The 20,211-nt window shown below is 45.1% G+C and overlaps 1 protein-coding gene across 1 annotated transcript in view; it reads left to right on the forward strand.

The window, feature by feature from the left end:
* PRMT8 (protein arginine methyltransferase 8) overlaps positions 1-20,211 on the forward strand; it is a 63,790-nt gene that overhangs the window by 16,938 nt on the left and 26,641 nt on the right. Inside the window, exons 4-6 of the mRNA XM_019543862.1 lie at positions 1,255-1,318; positions 18,445-18,587; positions 19,013-19,100. Coding sequence (XP_019399407.1) covers positions 1,255-1,318; positions 18,445-18,587; positions 19,013-19,100 — 295 coding nt within the window. The remainder of the gene's footprint in view (positions 1-1,254; positions 1,319-18,444; positions 18,588-19,012; positions 19,101-20,211) is intronic.

Genomic DNA, 20,211 nt, shown 5'->3' on the forward strand with positions numbered 1-20,211 from the left:
TGGTCCCAATTTAGCTGCATGGGGAGAAGGGAGCTTGGCCCAGTCCCAACCCATGCCATGTGTGGCAAAGAAGTGTGGCCTGGCCCCAATTTACCTGTGTGGGGAGAAAAAGGCCTGGACCAGTTCCATCTGACTGTGCAGGTGGAGGACAGGTGGAAATTTGGCAGCCAGGGAGGGTGATGGCATTAATGACCAGTGCTCCCCTGCTTCCAAATTTTCTGACCCATGGGGAGCCCCGCAGGCCAGGCCATGTACCATGGCTCTGCAGACTGTATTTGGCTTATGGGCTAGAAGTTAAGCACCCCTGGTCTCTAGTAATGATAAACAGTCATTTTCCCAAATAAACTGATACTGAAATGCAGGGGTGCTCATCCTCTGGCCCACAAGCCAAATGCAGCCCATAGAGCCATAGGTATCCCACCCATGGGGCTCCCTACAGATTGGGAATTTTAGCAGCAAGGGAGAAGTGTTAATAATTATGGCCACCCTCCTCCACTGTCAAATTCCTAAGCCCAAACCCCATGCAACACATTGGGGCCAGGTCATGCTCCTTCCCTCTGACTCCACAGCTGAATGAGGCTAGGGCATGCCTCTCCCCCTGGAATGGATGGGGCCTGACCATGCCCCTTTCCCCACTTTAGAGCTGGGCCATGCCCCCTGCCCCCCACAGGGCCAGGGTGAAGCCAGGGTGCACCCCTGAGTCCCACTACACAACCAGATGGGGCCCTGGTATGATCACTCCATGCTGGATCAAGCTCACCAGCTGGATCCAGCCTGTGGATGGCTCAGGCTCTGCCCATATGGCCTACCAGCCAAACAGGTGGAGCACCTCTGCTGAAATGGTTCAGATGTTGATGCAACCTGCTATTTATCCTTTGCAGTACTTCTAATGGCCAGCTGCTTCTTTGCAACATAGTCTGAATTAATTGGGGTAAATTAAGGTATATTGCAGGTGAGTAATGAAGTATGACACAGGACCACTTTCACTCATATTTCCACTTAACATTTAGAGAAAAATCTTACTGTACAAGCCTTTTTTTTTTTTAAAAAAGGGTCACCTATAATGTGTACACTTCACAGTTCTCCTATTAAGATATCACCCCTTTATGGTTGGATTACACATAAACCTTTGATCTGATCCGCTGTCAGTGACTCCACATTTCATCCAGGCTCTGCGGTCTTCACTAAATTGTACTGCTATTCAGCGCCTCTGAAGTCTAACACAAAGCTCTTCTTTGTCCTGTTTTTCTTTAGATTGAATGCTCCAGTATATCTGACTACTCAGAAAAAATTATCAAGGCGAACCACTTGGACAACAGTAAGACATATCTCAGAATAATTTCTGCAGAAAAAAAAAAAAGAGCTGAATGGCTCCTGCTCTTTGTGGTTGATTTCTGTTGTGTAGCTTATGTATAAATGATAGTTTGGCATACCCACTTTATGTATTTATTTAGTTGTTTGTTTTTTCAAAGACAGCCATTCATAGCCCTGGGCCTCCTGAACACCACTGAAAATCACAGTCCACCCAAAAATAATGACCAGCCCAGTAGTGCTTATAAGCAACCGAAGTAAATGAACACAACTGGAGTGGATAGTAATTCAATGTGGCTAAACAGACCAAAGTTCTATTACATTGCACAGGAAATTCTGCAGCTGTATTTTTCCCTGTCCTGAAACTATAGTAGTGGCAATTCTACAGCAAAGGGTCTGGAGGGTATTTCTTTACTGCAGAGCCAGCCCAGTATTGGCTGGCAAAGCTCTATCCCATGCCAGACCTCTGTAACTGCATCCACAGTGACAATGCATTAGCCCGTCAGCTGGGCTGTATATTTGGCAGGACATCCCATGGCTGTCAGTGCTGCTCCAAACTGCACTGGTACATCTGGCAGGTTCTAGCTGGCCTTCAGCACTTTGGGAAGAGGATTGTTAGCCAGTCTGTCTGTTTAAAGAGTGGGAAAACATAGAAGAAATGTAGCAGACAAACATGAGGTTTAAATGTGAAACTGGTATATATGACTTCTGGCTGAAAGGAATGGAAATAGTAGAGGGCAAGAAAACACAGCCAGGGTAGAGTTGGGTAAGGCATTTGAAGATTGGTTATCTTGAATCCTCCCTGTAAAGGAGGGGTGTTCCCAGCCTGTCCTGAGACCAGGAACATGCTTAAGTGTATATCCAGAACCATGAATGCTACCTCAGGCTTCAAGTGCCCTCACTCCTGGGTGAAAAGTGTTGTTGTGTGGCTGGCAGTTCAGGAAACAGTACCTTAAAAATCAGGCTAACTGTAGAAAAGATACGTCCAGAGGATGTGCTGCTAGCAGTGCTGTTTCCTCCATGCCAATCAGACTTGTCTCAAGCAAAATTCCTATTGGATTAAATTGGAATTTAAAGTCTGAAGAATTCATGGGTTGAACCAAAACCAAAGCTTCAAACGCCCATTATGTAAGGATGGATGCTATTTTAAGAATTCTGATCTGGAGCTCATTCACTTGGATTCAGATTGCAATGCCACTCAGGAAGTGCTTAGCTCTGACCCTGAAATACTGATTCATACCTATGTCTGGTTTTACAGGACTCCTGTAAGCTACCTATGAGCTTTACACGACTTGAAAAAAATCTGTCTTTGCAGATTGCTCCACCTCTAGTCAGGGCATCTATAACTCATCATTGTGAAGGATTTGGACCTGTTTTTTGCTCTCACCATCAGGGTAGATTTCCAGAGTAACACTACTGAAATCAATCGGGTCATACTAGGGGAAAATCTCGTACTTCTCCTCTATTGGCCAAGGCACGCCATTCTCTAAAGAATCCAAGAGCCAGTCTACATTTGGCTACAAAGTTGCAAACTTAAGGGTCACTCCACTGAATTTAATGAAATTATCCCAGATTTACACTTAAGTTAAGGAGAGTTACCTTGACTCCAAAGATCCTGTAACTCATGCAATTTTTTTTTAAGTGAATTTAGAGCCAGCAAAAGGTGCTGAATTGCCAACCACAGTACACCCAAAGAACAGAAACAAAACTGGCAATGCATGCATCCCCCACACAGTGACTTCCTAATGTGCATCACATAGGTGAAGTGGTATGAAAGACTGCCACCATGTCACTGTCTGCACTGTAACTGCTCTGTGTATAAATAGAGGGCTTCAGTCTCCAGGCCTGTAATTCTGGCAGCTGTCAGCAGTGCTAAAAGTCACCCCAAAAGAATCAGCAGGACTGTTTTGACTTGCTCTAAGAGCAAGATAGCTGTGTGCTGGTTAAAGGAAGGATCATAACAAGCATATTCTGGAAGGGTGCAATTCACTTCTCTGCAGAAGGTCAGTTCAGACCCTGAGTTCCATTTAAATCCTAAAATAGAGATAAGTGGCACATTAAGGCTTCAACTGGGTGAAATTTTAGCAAATATGACATTGTCTCAGAGAACTCAGGGGAAAAAAAATATGTTTCAGAGCTTAATTATCCACTGAAAAAAATTTTTAAGTTCCTTTAACCCAGAGTTCTAATCCAGTCTGGTCAAACTAAAAAACTAAGTCTAATTAAGCCACGATAATTTTTGTGAATAGAAGCAGTACTTTATGCTGCTAAGATTTTTCAGGGTTGTATTATCCATTATTCACAAGTATTTATACAGACACCAGGTATCCATGAAAATATCCATGAGCCTTAAACATGGCACATGGTGAGGCACCTGTAATGATTTGTCCCAAAACTACCCTGTGCATTGTTCCCTAGTCACAGTTTTATTCTCCCGTTTTAAATATTTCAGTTAGCTAATCAAGGAAGCATGCCCTGCAACATGTGGCTTTAGTAAATCACCCACAAAAACCAAAGGGACACATGCAGGATAGTGAACAGTTGGCCAGCAGCCTACAGTTTGAAAATGATTTACCCAAACAACATGGACACGGGCTTACAAATAAAGGATACAGCTGAAGAAAGTCAAGACTGATTTATGGTTGGTTTAGTAATCTCAAAGGGGGGGTGGTAAATATTATTTGGAACAAATAACCAAACTGGTTTTAGAAGAACCTCTGTAACTAAAATATCTGTTCTTGTTTATAACAGTTGCATTGTGGTGTTATTCCATGGTTTTTAACTGTTTAACTCTTGATTGACCCTTGTGAGTGTAGAAGGAAGCTCAGACTGTACATTGTATTCCTCCACAGAACTATCACAAAGCATTGAAATCACTTCATGAGTACCTTGTATTATAGAGTGTACATATCAAGACTGGGCTATGCTATAAATCTGGCACTTTCAAATGAAATGGGTTACTTAATCCACTTGGTGCTAAAAAAAATAAATTATCTTCTGTGATTCATAGAAAATTAGGGTTGGAAGGGACCTCAGGAGCTTACCTAGTCCAACCCCCTGCTCAAGGCAGGACCATCCCCAACTAGATGATCCCAGCCAAAGTTTGTGTAGCCGAGTCTTAAAAACCTCCAAGGATGGATATTCCACCACCTCCCTGGGTAACCTGCTCCAGTGTTTTACTATTCTCTTGGTGAGAAAATTCTTCCTAATATTTAACCTAAACTTCCCTTGCTGCAACTTGAGACCACTGCTCCTTGTTCTGTCATTTGCCACCACTGAGTACAGTCCAGCTCCATCTTCTTTTGAACCACCGTTCAGGTAGTTGAAGGCTGCTATTAAATCCCCTCAGTCTCCTCTTCTCTAAACTAAATAAGCCCAGTTTCCTCAGTCTTTCCTCATAAGTCATGTCCCACAACCCCCTCACCATTTTGTTGCCCTCTGCTGGACTCTCTCCAATTTGTCCACATCCTTTCTGTAGTGGGGGGCCCAAAACTGAATACAGTACCCCAGGTGTGGCCTCACCAGTGCTGAATAGAGGGAAATAATCACTTCCCCTAACCTACTAGCAACACTCTTACCAATGCAGCTCAGTATGCCATTAGTGTTCTTTGCAACAAGAGTACACTCTTGGTTCCTATAAAGCTTCCCAAGTCCTTTTCTGCAGAGCTGCTGCCCAGGCAGTCAGCCCCCAGCCTGTACTGGTGCATGGGATTGTTCTGTCCTAAGTGCAGGGCTTTGTACTTGTCCTTGTAGAACTTCATGAAAGTTCTTTTGGCCCAATCCTCCAATTTTTCTAGGTAACTTTGAATCCTAGCCCCACTCTCTAGCATATCTACTACTCTCCCCAGCTTGGGGCCATCTGCAAATTTGCTGAGGGTGCATTCTATGCCAACCTCCACATCACTGATGAAGACATTTAACAAAACTGGCCCCAAGACTGACCCCAGGGGCACTCCACTTGATACCAGCTGCCAACTAGACATCAAGCCACTGATTACCACCCTCTAACCCTAATGCTCCACTCAGTTTTCTATCAACCTTACAGTCTATTCATTTAGCTAGCCTGTGAGAATGTTGTGGGAGACCATATCAAAAGCCTTGCTAAAAATCAAGGTCTACTACATCCACTGGTCTCCCCGCATCCAGGGAGCCAGTCATCTCATCATAGAAGGCAATCAGATTGCTCAGTCATGACTTGCCCTTGATGAATCCATGCTGACTGTTCCTAATCACCTTCTTCTCCTCCAAGTACTTAGAAATGGATTCCTCGATAAGCTGCTCCATGGTTTTTCCAGGGACTGAGGTGAGGATGACTGGCCTGTAGTTCCCTGGATCCTCCTTTTTCCTTTTATTAAATCTGGGCACTATGTTTGCCTTTTTCCAATCATCCAGGACCCCTTCTGATTGCCATGAATTTTAAAAGATGATGGCCAATGGCTCTGCAATCTCACCAGCCAACTCTCTCAGCACCCTTGGGTGCATTGGTGATGCATAGGGGGTGCATGCAGGCATACGTTAACCCCCTGAGATTAGCGGTGAACTTCCTGAAAGAAATGCCGCCGACGCTGGCAGTAGTGCGTATGGGCAGTTGCTGTGCGCCCCCAGCCTCCAGGGACACGCATCTTTCATGCTTGGGTGCATCCATATATTACTATTATATGTCCACTTTTCTAAATAATCCCTAACCTGTTCTTTTGACACTGTTGGCTGCTCACCTCCTTCCCAAACTGTGCTGCCTGGTGCAGTAGTCTGGGAACTGATCTTGCCTGTGAAAACTGAGGCAAAGAAGGTATTGAGCGCTTCAGCCTTTTCTGCATCCTGTGTCACTAGGTTGCCTCCCCTATTCAGTAAGGGACCCACACTTTCCTTGATCCTCCTCTTGCTACCAACATACTTGCAGAAACCCTTCATGTCCCTTGTTAGCTGCAACTCCAATTGTGCTTTGACCTTCCTGGCTTCATTCCTCCATGCCTGAGCAATGATCTTATACTCCTCCCTATTTATTTGTCCAAGTTTTCACTTCTTATAAGCTTCTTTTTTGTGACTTAGTTTACTGAAGAGTTCCCTACTAAGCCAAGCTGGTCTTCTGCCATACTTGTTAGTCTTCCTGCATATAAGGATGGCTTGTGCTCATGCTCTCAGTAAGGCTTCTTTAAAGCATAGCCAGCTCTCCTGGACTCCTCTCCCCCTCAGTCTGGCCTCCCAGGAGATCCTGCCCAAGAGGTCCCTAAGCAAGTCAAAGTCCAGGATCCTGACTCTGCTGCTCTCTATCCTTTCTTTCCTCAGGATCCTCATGGTCACGGCTGCCTAGGTTGCCATCCACTACTACATTCCCCACCAATTCATCACTGTTTGCGAGCAGCAAGTCAAGAAGAGCACAGCCCCTAGTTAGCCTCTCCAGCACTTGCACCAGGAAGTTATCCCCAAAACTCTCCAAAAGCTTCCTGGATTTCTTGCACACTGCTGTATTGCCCTCCCAGCAGATGTCAAAGTGATTGAAGTCCCCCATGAGAACCAGGGCTTGTGATGGGGAACCTTGTGCTAGCTGTTTGAAGAAAGCCTCATCCACCACTTCCTCGTGGTCTGGTGGTCTTCAGCAGACACCCACCACATCATCACCCTTATTACTCTCCCCTCTAACCTTAACCCAGGGACTTTCAACAGGTCTATATTCAGTTTCATACTGGAGCTCTGAGCAATCATATGCCTCTTTTACATAAAGTGCAACTTCCCCTTCTCTTCTCCCCTGCCTGACCTTTCTGAACAGTTTGTGCCCATCCATGACCATGCTTCAGTCATATGAGCTATTCCACCAAGTCTCTGTTATCCCAATCACTTCATAGTTCCATAATTGTGCAAGGACTTCCAATTCTTCCTGTTCATTTCCCAGGCTCTGTGCATTCTTGTACAGGCACCTCAGGTAACTAGTCAATTGTTCAGATTTCTCAGGAAGAATGAGAACACCTCCCCTGTTGTCCCCTCCTGCTTCTCTTCCTCCAGGTCATCTGCTTCCCCACTTACCTCAGGGCTTTGATCTTCATCCCCCAGATGATATGAAGTGTTATTCACTTCATAACATCTAGTTGTTTCCCTCCTTGGTTAAAAAAAGTAAGAGAGAGTGGGAGACAGTATTTAGACAAGAGAAGACCTTCAAATTAGAAGGTACAGTGGGAAAAAATGAACAAGTTATTTTGGTTTTTTAGCACTCATACATGGAGGTAGGTATATTAAACCATAAGCTTAGGTGGAAAATGTACTTAATATGTATTTCTACGTGATATCTCCCTAATTGTTTCTTAAGATTTAAAGTTCAGCCTGCATTAAAAAAAAATGACATGATTTTCTACCAGACTGAATGCCACCAACTTGCAAAAATGGGGTCACATGAAGAGCTCATATGAGTGAGTGCAGCTCCCTGAGGTTCCCTATAGTGATAACAGTAAAAGGAAGATATGATGGAAGGACTGTGCAGGGAATATATTTGCCCTAAACTAGACATGGTCCATGCATGTTCTTTGTGCCTTGAATACCTTGCAGGAGCAAAACCCAATCCTTGTACTGTGCTCATTACAGAACATGACTTACACTACATGCAACTTACACCCCCCCCCCTTTTTTTTTTTTTTTTAAACTCACTTACAAGGTAGTGCAAGTACCATAATTGGAAATGTAGGACTACTTCAACTGATTTTGCTTGTGGTGACTGTGCAAAGCATGTATGACAGTATAAAGGGGCCACTTTACTCATCCCAGTGTACACAAAAGGAGAACAAGCTCTGTACATAAATATTAGCCTTGGTTTTAAGTCCACAGAAACTGGTTTTTCTCTTCATGTGAATTACTAGATTGGTGCCATTCTTCATTCATACTCATGTGGAGACACAGGCATACACCACCTCTGGACTGCACTATAGAGAACAGCCACCTACCACAGCTTGCCTAAGTTACGTCTGTCACATGCTTGTAAACGTAGCATAATGTTGCCTTTTGAGCAGCTCTGGGCATGCATCATAAGCTTGTGTTGTGGCACATCTCCAGTGAGGTCTTAAGGATGACTATATTAGGTATTTTTCAGAGTTTGATATGTTTGGGGTGGCCATGCCAGTTCCCCACAGTACTCCCTTGCATGGTACAGAGGTGATGTAGACATGCTCATGGAGTCTCCATTCAGATTGACCTAACTTCTCATATACGTGTGGAGTTTGTGCAACCTGCAGCTAGTACCATCACGAGGACAAACATAGGTATCTCCTGAAGGCAACTCTCTCCCTCTTCACAGACTGCTCCACAGGAAGGATAGGCCTGTTATCAGCATTCTTTGTTAATCCAGGCAAGCCTTTTTTTTTTTTTTTAAATTTCAGTGTCTAGCATGTAACATTGCCAGACATTTATTAAGCTGTATGTCATCTGTGAGTCAAGTCTACAGCTATACTAAACCTAGCAGCCTTTTCAGCTCCTTGAAACCAATGTGCTGACAAATTACCTGACAAACGCTTTTCAACATGGTTGTTTAAGGTAACTAGGGAAGAGGCATCCGGGTTCAAAACTGATAACAGATTGAGTGGAGGGTGCCAGCATGTTGTGAAATCTCCAGTCAAGAAGCAGAAGGGGAAAAAAAAAAAAAAAATGCAATCTTTGAAAGGCAAGCAGGTGTCTGCCTACTTTCATGTTTGTGTACCAGCAAGATAAAATTCTCTCTCCCCCCTCCCTTAAGTGAGGTGTCCAGAATTTATAAAGCAAATGAGCCCGATTCTCCTCTGGGTGAACCTGGCAGGCTGCAGTTGAAACAACTGCAGTTCCACCAGGGCAGACCAGAAACAGCTCCACTACAGTCAGAGTTAAGCCACTGTATAGCTGATGCAAGCAAGGGCACCATTAGGTGGCATCTGTCTGTGTTACAGGAAGGACTGGGGAATGGAATGGAAAAAAAAAAATTAAAATGAAGGGATAGATCAGTAGTTCTCAGTCTTCTTAGACTCAAGACACCCCTTGTTTGAACTCAAGGCACCCCTCCAGGAGATGCCAGCTCTTCTCTCTCTCTCTCACTTATTTTTGAGTACAGAAAAATAGAGCAATTTCACTATTGCAAAGAACTTAGAAAGACCACACACAGACTGTTTTTGACACTATGGATTCCTATTTAAAGTCTCTGGGTTTATCTTGTAAATCCTGTTTGCACACCCAATAGTACCAACACTGTGCAGCACCCCGTAGCACCCTTGAAAGGATCAAGGCACCCCAGGGTGCCATAACACATTTGAGAATCACTGGGCTAGATTCTAAAATGAGCAGAGTAGGAAGCAGAAATGATGATAGTGTCTCTTTTTTATCCAAAGACCCAAGGAATTAGGACATTCACCCAAGAAAGAGATGACCCATGTTCATCCATCTCCTGTGCCTGAAGTGATTGACAGGAACATCTCTTAGCCTTCAGTGTCTTAACTTCTAGGCAACAGGTTACCTGAGAGTCAAATACTTTTCCTCATTCCTGCCAATAATGTTCCACTCTGCATAAGCAGTCATTCACTGGAGTGGGGACAGGAACCCAGGTGCTCACAACCCCAGCTACACAGCCTACCACTCTCTCACTCAATAGAGAGTATTTTCAGATTGTCTGCAAAGTAGATGTCAGTGCCAGGATGTGGGTAGCCAAACCAGGGAGTCAGGGTACTGGACTGGGGTCCAAGCCAGAGGTGGAGAGGACAAGCCAAGTCGAGGGATGAGCCAGATCAGAAAACCAGTAAACCGACAAATGAGTGGAGTCCACAAGTGATCCAAGTCAGGAAATCAAAAGGGAAGAAAAGAGTCACCACAACACAGTTTAAGATCAGGGTAACTCTGTAGAAGACCTTGCTTCAGATAGTTTCTCTGAATTAGACAGAAAGTGAATGTAACCTTGGATCTCCAATCTCTAAACTTTCCTGGTCTAGAAGTTATTCATACTACTTAGCTTGCCTCCTAGCTGCTGGCTCTCCCCCAGTTATGCTTTGAAGAATTAAACCTAAAAAAAGTGAGGCATAACAGTACTATCCTATGGAGAAGTTATTTACTCCACTGCATGCATAGTCAGTGACTGGGGCTGGCTGGGGTACAGAGATGCTACAGTGCAGGAGCTGCCTGCCAGCTGTCCCCACAGTATAGCACCCTTGTACCCCAGCCAGCCCCTCCACAGCATGTTGAGCCAGGGGGGAGCTGCTCTGGGCTGGTAGACTGACTCCCTAGGCCCCCTGCCAGCTGGGGCTGCACTGCCCTGGCTCAATGTGTTGCAAACCCCAATGCACATGTAAATGCAGCGCCCAGAAGCAATACATTCAGGTGCAAACTGTCCTGAAGTTTATTTGGGTGCATTAAATTTCATGTGTAGATGTGCCCACTGTGACCTTCTACCCATTAGCAGGCAACAGAAATCATTTTTCTGCCTGTAGAGGACTCCATCCTAGAGAAGGAATAAGGGACACATATACTGATAAATCAATCTTCTCACTTGGTTATCTTGCAGTCCTCCTCAACTCAAAAAGTAATAAAGTAATCTATACAGCAACGGTGAGAGAATACATGAAACAGAATGAAGTATACTGCAGAAAAGAAGCTACAAAACATACCTATGCCAGGGCTGCCTGTGCAGACTCAAGTCTTAATTACCATTTTAAAAAAAGTGAGCTGTATGGGGGGGCGGGGGGGAGAAAAAGAGAAAATGTGTTGCCTCAGTAGGTGGAGAATTAAGCCTGATAACCTTGATTCATATTGCTTTTGTAGATCCTTAATTTTTTTTTTTTTTGCTGCAAGTAATTCAGCCTAAAATTCTGCACACCCTGAAGTTGTCCACCAGTGTTGTCAAAAGAGGTTTTCACACTGTTTATTTAAAAATATATACATATACCTTGGAAGCTGAAATCAACATGGAATTAAAACATGTCTTTTGTAGGGATTAGAAAGCATGAATAGGTTCTCCTGAAAGGAACTAGGGAGTTTGTCAACAAAAGACAGATGAACTTTATCTTCCCTGACCAATTTTCTGTAGGTCAGGCCTACAAATCAGAAAGAAGAGATATGATCTAAAGCAGCGAGGCTCAACTTTTCTTTAAAAACAAAAAACAGCAGGCCGGATGGGCAGTGCCTGGTCCCTTTGCAGGTTAGATGCAGTCTGTGGCCTCAATCCAATGTCTGCAGCAGGTGCAGTGAGGCCCCATCTAACTGTGCAGAGGGGGCCTCCTGGCCCCAATTCAGCCATGCATGGGAGAAGGTGGCTTGGTTCAGCCCCAACTAAGCCACATGGGGTTGAGGAGGCATGGCCTGGCCCCAATTCAACCATGCGAGGAGAAAGGGACCTGGCCCCACCCCAACTGGCTGTGCAGGGAGAGGAGATGTAGAAATTTGGCAGCCAGGGAAGATGGTGGTATTAATGACCACTGCTCCCCTGCCACCAAGTTTTCTGACCTCTGGGGAGTCCTGCAGGCCAGATGCCATACCTCCACACCCACATTTGGCCTGTGGGCCAGAGACTGAGCACTCTTGATATAGAAGATAGCATTATGGTAGGTCTACCTGGCACTATGCTATGCTATGTAAATATACAAGCTAGTTCTGTGCGCACTGGAAGTCCATTCGAAGTAATCTAACCACGTTTCCCTAGGCTAGTTGACCTGTTTGACGAACAGGGCTTTGAGCCAGTTCAGGTATCTCTACATGCCACTGCATTTTGCCACGTAGACATACTTTAAGAGGGAAGTGGCTGTACGCACTCCAAGTACATCTCTAGTAATTTTCAAGTTTTATTTCTTGTATTTCCTAGAAGCTAAACGCAGAAAACATTATGTTAGATACAATAAATGCAAAGAAACTGAGTTCAGAGTGAAAGAACCTGGCTAAAGGAGAAGGATAAACAACCCACTCTAGGAAAGTGCATACTGCTCAGAAAGAAATCAGATTCACTGTTATCTGAAGAACTTCCTTAAAAAGTTGTTGCACTTGTACTTCATTTTCAGTCGCTGTCTTGTCCCTAAGGGTGAACTCTATATTACTTCTCCCTCTGTCCACTTTGATCAATGAACAGGAAGGTTCATCTAGCCCCTGAGGGAAGCACTGCTTGGGGTCCTCCAAGAGCTCTGCCACCCTTCCCAGCTGAAGAGACAGCCTCTGTTAGATCCCCTCTGCTAGGCTGTTCTTCTTGGCAGCTTCAGCCCAAGCCATTCCAGCTCCACCTTATATTGTAAGAGAAGAATGAAAAGCTTGCAGGACTTTGACAAGAATTCTTACCATCAGACAGGCACACTTAATGGAAACTCTCTTTCTTTTGTCCAGTCTCCCTTACCCAACCGTGGTAGACAATGGTTCTTTTTAGGGTGAACCATTGCCCTGGGCACATTGTCTTGTTTTCTTTTCCTAAATGGGCCTACCACGGGTAATCGAGTTTCATTACATTTCAAGTCAAAGTGTGGCAAAGTGGGTTTTCCTCAGGCCAGCCGATGCCAGCCTCCCACTTGCCTCCGGGCATGCTGCTCGCCTGTTTTGCCCACAATGACTTGGTTGGGGGAGGGGGAGTCAATAAGTTGTTAAATAAAGGTGGGAGGGCTGCCCATTTCTTGCCCCAATGCCTGGGGGCACTATCTGTGGCTCTGTTGCCCCCTACACTGCAGCCCAAGCCTCACAGATGGCATCCAGATATTAACTGTCACACCAGCCCCACACTAGGGTCCAGAATCTTTCTGGTAGGACCCTCCTTTAATCCCTCTGCTCAGCCTATGCTGCCTTCATTTGGGCTGCTGAGCTCCTTGCAGCTGGCTCCCCTCTCAGGCGTGGTCCCCACTCAGGCCCTTTGGCCATATACAGGCCCTGGCCTTGCCTCCAAGGCCAGGTGGGGTTCCAGGCCTGTGACTCCAGGTGCCCACTTGGTCCTAGCCCGAGGGGGGCAGTCTGGAGAGCGAGGGAGAGGGAGAGATTGTGGGGGGGCTAGTGAGGCTGGGAGTATTTTCCTGGATATAGGGAGCTGGGGTACCTCACACTGCGAATAGTGCCCCAAGGGTCTCATAGGGGACTCTCACTCCCCCGCTCTGGGGCAGCAGGTCGTGGCATTACTTCAAATCTTACATTCAACCCACACCCGGCCTCCCAGCAGCAGAGGACTTACCAGGGTCAGGATTCACTTCTCTCACTCTAGGGCTAAGCCCCTTTGACTCAACCCCTGGCAAAAACCTTGGCCTCAGGCATCCAAAGACTTACCTGGACCTACTTCCCTTGCTTGGGGCTCCACATTTCCCCCCTCATTTGTGGAGCCCCAGTGAGGGGGGGTAGCCCCAAGTAAGGGGCAGAGATCTGGAGCCCCAACTCTGCCCCCTCACTTGTAGCCCCAAGTGAGATGTGGTATGGTGGCCCCATATCTTGGCCTCCTTCACTGAGGCTACCCCCTCACTGGGGTCCTAATTTCTGCCCCCCTCATTTGGGGCTCTAGACCACCTCCTCCCTCAGGGCCACAGGGGTTTGCTCTCCAGTGGGCTCAGGTGGCTATAGCTGTGCCTGTCCCCAGATTTCTCAGGTCTTAAACCCCTTCAGGGCTCAGCTGGCCTCAGTCGTGCCTAGCCCCAAGTAGCTCTGATGGTACGCAAACCCACCCAAAGGTGAGGGTTACGGCTAAGACACCCCTACCTGCCTTTCACTGGGGTGGTAACTGGCCTTCCATTTCCTAGGGGGCTCCTGCACCACTGAGAGCCCCACCAGGCCACTGACTCCCAGCAGGGTGCAGTTTTAGGTCATGCCAAGGACCAGGAGCCTCCAGACCATCCCCTAAAGCTCCTCTCTTACCTCCAGATGATACCTACAGCCAGACAGTATTGTTGCCTACCCCTTCAGCAGAAAAAATGCCCTGTTTATATGGGCAGCCCTGGATCCAAAATGGCTGCCCTCATCAGACACCTGCCGGCTCCTAGCTTCAGGCCCTTAAAGTGGCAGGCACACAGTGCCCTGCCACACAAAGCTTAACCACATTTTAACAAAAATCCCCCCCCATCCTGCTTCATACAAATGAAATGGAAATAAGGTCTGGCCCATTCATGTATTTCTCCTTGCCCACTAGCAGATGCCAGCACAGTTTCCTACTTCTGGGGCCTCTGTTTTTCTGGCACTCTGAAACAGCAGCACTGGTCTGCTTTTCCCCTGTTCTACAGTAAGTGTCAATAGTGAACTGGATACTTTCCAGAGAAGCAGCTCACTATCATTTTTTGTTGCAACTCCCATTTATGGTGGCTTGGAATTTACCAATAGTTTGTGACCCCTAGTTTGAAAGCTGTTCCTCTAGAGCCTCAGGCCTTCAGGCCAAAAGGCTTCCATTAAAAAGAGAAACTGACATCCTAACATGTCTTCTCCTGTGCCACATCCATCAGATTAATGTAAGCAGTCAGTGTGGTACAGGCAATATCTTTTATTAGACCAAGTAATAGTTGTAAAAAAAAAATGTCTTTATTTGCAAGCTTTAAGGCTCACACACCCTTCCTCAAGCAAAGGAGAATGCAAAGATTCTAACATTTTTTCCCAGGTAGAAATGAAACTTCATATTGCACAGGAGAGATGGAGGGTGGTATAAATTCTCCTGGCTGGAAATGTTCATTTTATGCAAATTAGGTTCAGATAAAAGTTGGAGCAGTCTGTTTACCTCAAAGGTGTCTGATGGCAAGCAGGATGTTGAATTATGCTTCTTTTGCAACTATCTAGTTGGTCTAATAAAAGATACCACCTCTACCACTGCCTGCTTTTGCTTTTTAGACCAACACGACCACAACCTTTATCCCTGAAACATGGAAGGTATTGTAATTAGCCATTTTGAAATGAAAACTTCATAATTTTACAAGAAGAAAGCAAAATTCAACACCCTGAGACATGGAAGCTAACACTCCTCCTCCAGCCTTTTGTTTCAAGCTAAATTTGCATGCTTGTAGCCTGAACACAAGAGCCTTGCTCAGGAGAACTTTTCCACTACCAGTACTCCTGTGAAATATGAACCATCTTAACAAGAAAGAAGCATAATTCAACACTATGCTCACTATCAGACACCTTTGAGGTAAATAGACTGCTCCAACTTTTATCTGAGCCTAATTTCCATAAAATGAACTTTTCCAGCCAAGAGAAATTACACAATGCTCCAGCTCTCCTGTGCAATATTCATCTTCATTTCTACATGGGAAAATTTTTACAATCTTTGTAGTCCCCTTTGCCTGAAGAAGGACATGTGAGTAGGGCTGTGCGAAGCTTTGGTCTCTGATTCAATTCAGTGGAGATTCAGCCCGATTTGGTGGCGGAATCTCTGAATCCAAACTGAATCAGAGGACTCTTTATTTTCTCTGAATTGATTTGGAACCCTCCAAATCGATTCAGAGAGGTTTGGACAGATTTGGCAATTTGGACATAGACACAGCTTTAAAAGTTTTTTCTACATAACCCTAGGTAGCAGAGGCTCTGAATACTGCAGTGCTGGGGCAGATGCAGCATCCTACAGGAGCATGGGGGGCTCCCCAGCGCGCTCAGCAGCAGACTCGGAAGTGGACCAGAAGCACTTACAGTCCACTTCCTGGTCCACCAGGGAGCACACAGGCGGGGGCCTCCCCACATCCCCTGGCTTGGCAACTGGTGCCTCCTGGGTCTGGGGATGCACCCAGGGTCCCTCTGTGGCCAATCACTGAGCCGGGGGGCATGATGGGGAGGCCTATGCGGTCCCTGGCAGAACCAACTGTTAGTGGACCAGAAGTACTTCCGGTCTACTTCTGGGTTCACTGCTGAGCATGCTGGAGAGCCTCCCGTGCTCCTGTGGGATGCTCCATCCACCCCAGCACCAGAGTGATCATGAGCTGTGCCTGCTACCTCAAGGCATGTAGAAAAAGACTTTTAAAGCTGTGCCTGTGTCCGAATTGCCGATTCACCAAATCAGCATCAAAGCTTCAGATCTGGATTCAGTCAAATCAAATCAGGGGAAGTGATCCAAAGCAATGGATCGAATCACTGTCCCCAATTCAGACCAAATCTGAATTGAATAGGGCCTGTTTTGCACAGCCCTACATGTGAGCCCAAAACCTTGCAAATAAAGAATTTTCTTTTGCAACTATCTAGTTGGTCTAATAAAAGATATTGCCTCTACCACACTTACTATTTTTGCTTTTTAGACCAACACAGCTACAACATTTACCCCTCAGATTAACCTACACACTTTCCACATTTTGATCTCCTGCATCATTTTCCAGCCCCTGCATGACCTGCTATATCTTGTTGGTTAGTTGCTCGAGGACAGGCAAGCTGAGAATAAATTGAATAAACTAATAGGAAACCAAGAGAACAAATTGGTGTGGAGGTAGGGGCAAAACTAGTGAGAACACAATGGCATAGGTCAACAAGCAGATCTCAGCAACAACAACGTTGGTGCCATGTTGTCAGATGGAGATGGCTATGCTGAGTTAGACTCCTCAGCACCTATAAGCAATGCCTAGGGACAGTCAGATCCTTAAGAATGGGATTTACAAAATCTAGTGAGGAATTGCCTGAATAAACCAGTAGGATGCACCAGGATACATGGGACCTACTTGTCTTGGGGACTTTACCAGCAAAAAATGTAGGTATTGAGACAGGGGTGATGTGTAGGGGCTACACGTGGGTGCAAGCGCACCTCCTGCGCGTGGCGGTACACACCCTGCAAAAAGGCACTGCCGACACTTCACAGCACCCATGGGTGGTTGCTGCTCACCACTCCACTGCTGGCACCAGTGGCGGTGTTGGCAGGCAGTCCATGATTGCTCCTATCTGCTGCCGGCAGTGCCTGCAGGTGGTTGTTAACCCATGGTTGGTGCTCCCCACCCCACCCCCCACTGCCAACAGTGCTGGCAGCATCTGTGGGAACTCCCTGCTTACTGCCGCCGGGCTCCTGCCACCGGCAGCACAGCCATACCCCCCCAGCTGCCAGGAGCATGCACTGTTCATGCATCAAGAGATATTAGGTGCATACATGGTTAAGTGGAGAAAGTCATTGATATGACTTCAAAATTATACTCATCTAAATGACATCAGAATTTGGCCTGATGCCATGAAAATATGATGCAGACAGCTCAGCCTAGAAGCTCTAGGCTACAGGCTGAATGATTTAAGTTATTAATAAAAATTAAAAGTTTTTTTTCCAGAAAAAAGACTAGTATTTCAGACCTTTAAACTGTTGTATGTGGGGACAAAAAATCCTCAAAGAATTTGTTCTGCAGCAAATTTGTTTCATTGCAATGAGGCACTGTAGTGCCCAGAATGCATTTTTCATATTTCTTCATCAGAAAAAAGTGCTAATTTGTTCAATTCTCATTGGCACTGGGAAAAATTTCACATCAGTTAAGCCTACTGAATTCAATGAAATTACAAAAATGCAAAATGGGTCAAGGGAAATCAGGAGGGGATCTATCCATCAGAAAGGGAAATTTGGAGGGGAAAGAAGAAGTGACCTACTAGTCTACCTAAAGATACAAGTGTAAGTGTACAAGTGTAGAAGGCTTCTTGTGTATCTCTAAACCAGTCATGAAAAACCTGGGAAGGTTTTGGGAGGAGGCAGCTAGGGAAAGACTGGCATTGGAATAAGCAATGAATTCAGAGAAGGCACAGAGTATGGTCTTAGGTGGTGCAACCTGTGTTTTGCACAACTGAGCTTTCACACACACACCAAATACATTAGGAGATGTTCCTGTTAAGTTCTTGAATAGTTCTGGAATCTGAACAAAGTACCAAGTTAGGTGGGCTCAGGGTATTATCTAAATACTTTGCATCCCTCTATTGAATATCTAGAGAGATGCCAGGTCCCAAAGAGTTCATAATCTAAGATGCTGCAAGCGATCAGGTAAGGAATGGTTTTTAAACATGTTTTTTCTTTTTTTTTTTTTATCTTGATAGTATCGCTATCACTTTAAACAGCTGATAAGGCTTTTTCACTGCTATATGCAGTATAGACAGAATCTTCTTCTGACTGATCCTGGTTTTATACTTGTTTAACTCCACTGGCTTGTGTGGAGTCACTTGAGAGCTACAGGAGAATGACAATTGAATTATACTAATATTCATCAGTGAGGTGCATCCAGTCGGGCATTTTATTATGTGAAATGTGTATCTTTTGGGTTCTTTTTTCAGTAATCACAATATTTAAGGGTAAAGTGGAAGAAGTTGAATTGCCTGTGGATAAAGTAGACATCATCATCAGCGAGTGGATGGGTTACTGTCTTTTCTATGAATCAATGTTAAACACGGTCATCTTTGCCCGGGACAAGTGGCTGGTAGGTGCTCTGCATGTCATACTCCTCACTGGAGGAATGATTGTTTATTTCCTGACTGCAAGCTTTCCCTTCCCCCCGCATCATCACCACTACTGCCCAACACAGTGACACCTCCAAGTGCTGTGTTGTAGGCTTTAAATGGAAAGATTAGCATGGGCATTTCAGTAATCTGAGAGGCCTCGCATTTTAAAAAGCTTTGCCTTTGAGTGACAGCTGGTGCAATTCAGATAGACACCATTTATCTAATGACATTGCCACAGGATGCCAAAATTTCTGAGATATTAAAGCTGATGTGACACTCTGAAGAAAAACAATAAAGGCATGCAAGGGGGTGCTTGTCTGGTTTTTGTATGTGCAGTTCAAAATGTGATGTCTTTGTCAGGTGAATAGATTACGAGATCCATTTCCCCACAATTCATCAACAGAAACCTGGAGGGCTTATGTTTCCAGACCGGGCTGCTTTGTACGTGATAGCAATTGAAGACAGACAGTATAAGGACTTCAAAATTCACTGTAAGTATGTGTTTAATAGCATTCCTCCTATGTAATCATCTCCATGAAGATATTTGATTTGTTGCAAGAGAGTGGTCTCCCAGGTTATTCCTACTGGATGCTTTGGGTTTGAGTCATAAAGCCTGGTTTTATACCAGAGCAACTTTTATGCCCTTAGTTCTGATTTACAATGGTATAGCTGAGGAGAGAATCAGTCTTGTTCATTATGAAATCAAATAGTTGGACAAGACAACTGTTCAGACACTCCTGCAGGTAGACGTATTGAATGTGATTGGTTATTATTGCCTAGAATAATTAGAAAATGCCATGTCATTTTCAGATCTGTTCTTCATTTTAATAGGACAGTTCTTCAGCTGGGGTAAAATCAACCTAGCTTCGTTGCCTCCAGTGGAACAAGGCTCCTATATATTATAAAGGGGGGAGAGAAAGAGAGAGAGAAAGAAAGAGAGAGGGAGATCTACTGTGGTTAGTCTATAAGGTGTAAATCTACCCTGCCTTAAAGATTCCTCTACAGTGGTCAAGGATCTGTCCCAAGGATGTTAAGGCTATTGATTCCCATGCCCAGGCATTCTGGCAATCTCAGTGCCTTTTAATACATAAGCCTCACCTGCTGATCTTAGGTTTTGCATAATTACATCTTTTTTAGATCCAAGGGGCTTGGTTCTGATATCCCCTGAATCAAGGTAGATTAGGAGTAATTCCAGCAATACACTGCTGGAACTACATCACTTAAAACTGGGTATGAGCAAGATCAGAATGAAATTAAATGAAGTGGCTCAGTCACTTGTGAATTAAACCAGCGTCAATGAAATGAAAACATGCTTCTGATTCCAGCATCACATTCCAAGATACAAATAGCTTTCACTCCTTGAATCAGTCCCTTTTTCTTGGTGGGGGGGCTGGGCTTGACTCTTCCATCAGTATGTTTTGCAAGTATCTGGTTGCACCTGCTGAGAACAATAATCCTGCCACATTGCTGCAAGCTCCCCTCTGGCAAAGTTTTGCAAAAGGAGAAAACGTTGAGAAGGTCAGGGAAATGTAAGCACCATGTCACAAACACAATATCCAGAAAAACTCATTAGGCTGGGGGTAAACTTAAGAAACTGCATCA

The sequence above is a fragment of the Crocodylus porosus genome, unplaced genomic scaffold, assembly GCF_001723895.1.
Source record: "Crocodylus porosus isolate Cpor-Errol unplaced genomic scaffold, CroPor_comp1, whole genome shotgun sequence".
Classification (NCBI taxonomy): Eukaryota; Metazoa; Chordata; order Crocodylia; family Crocodylidae; genus Crocodylus; species Crocodylus porosus.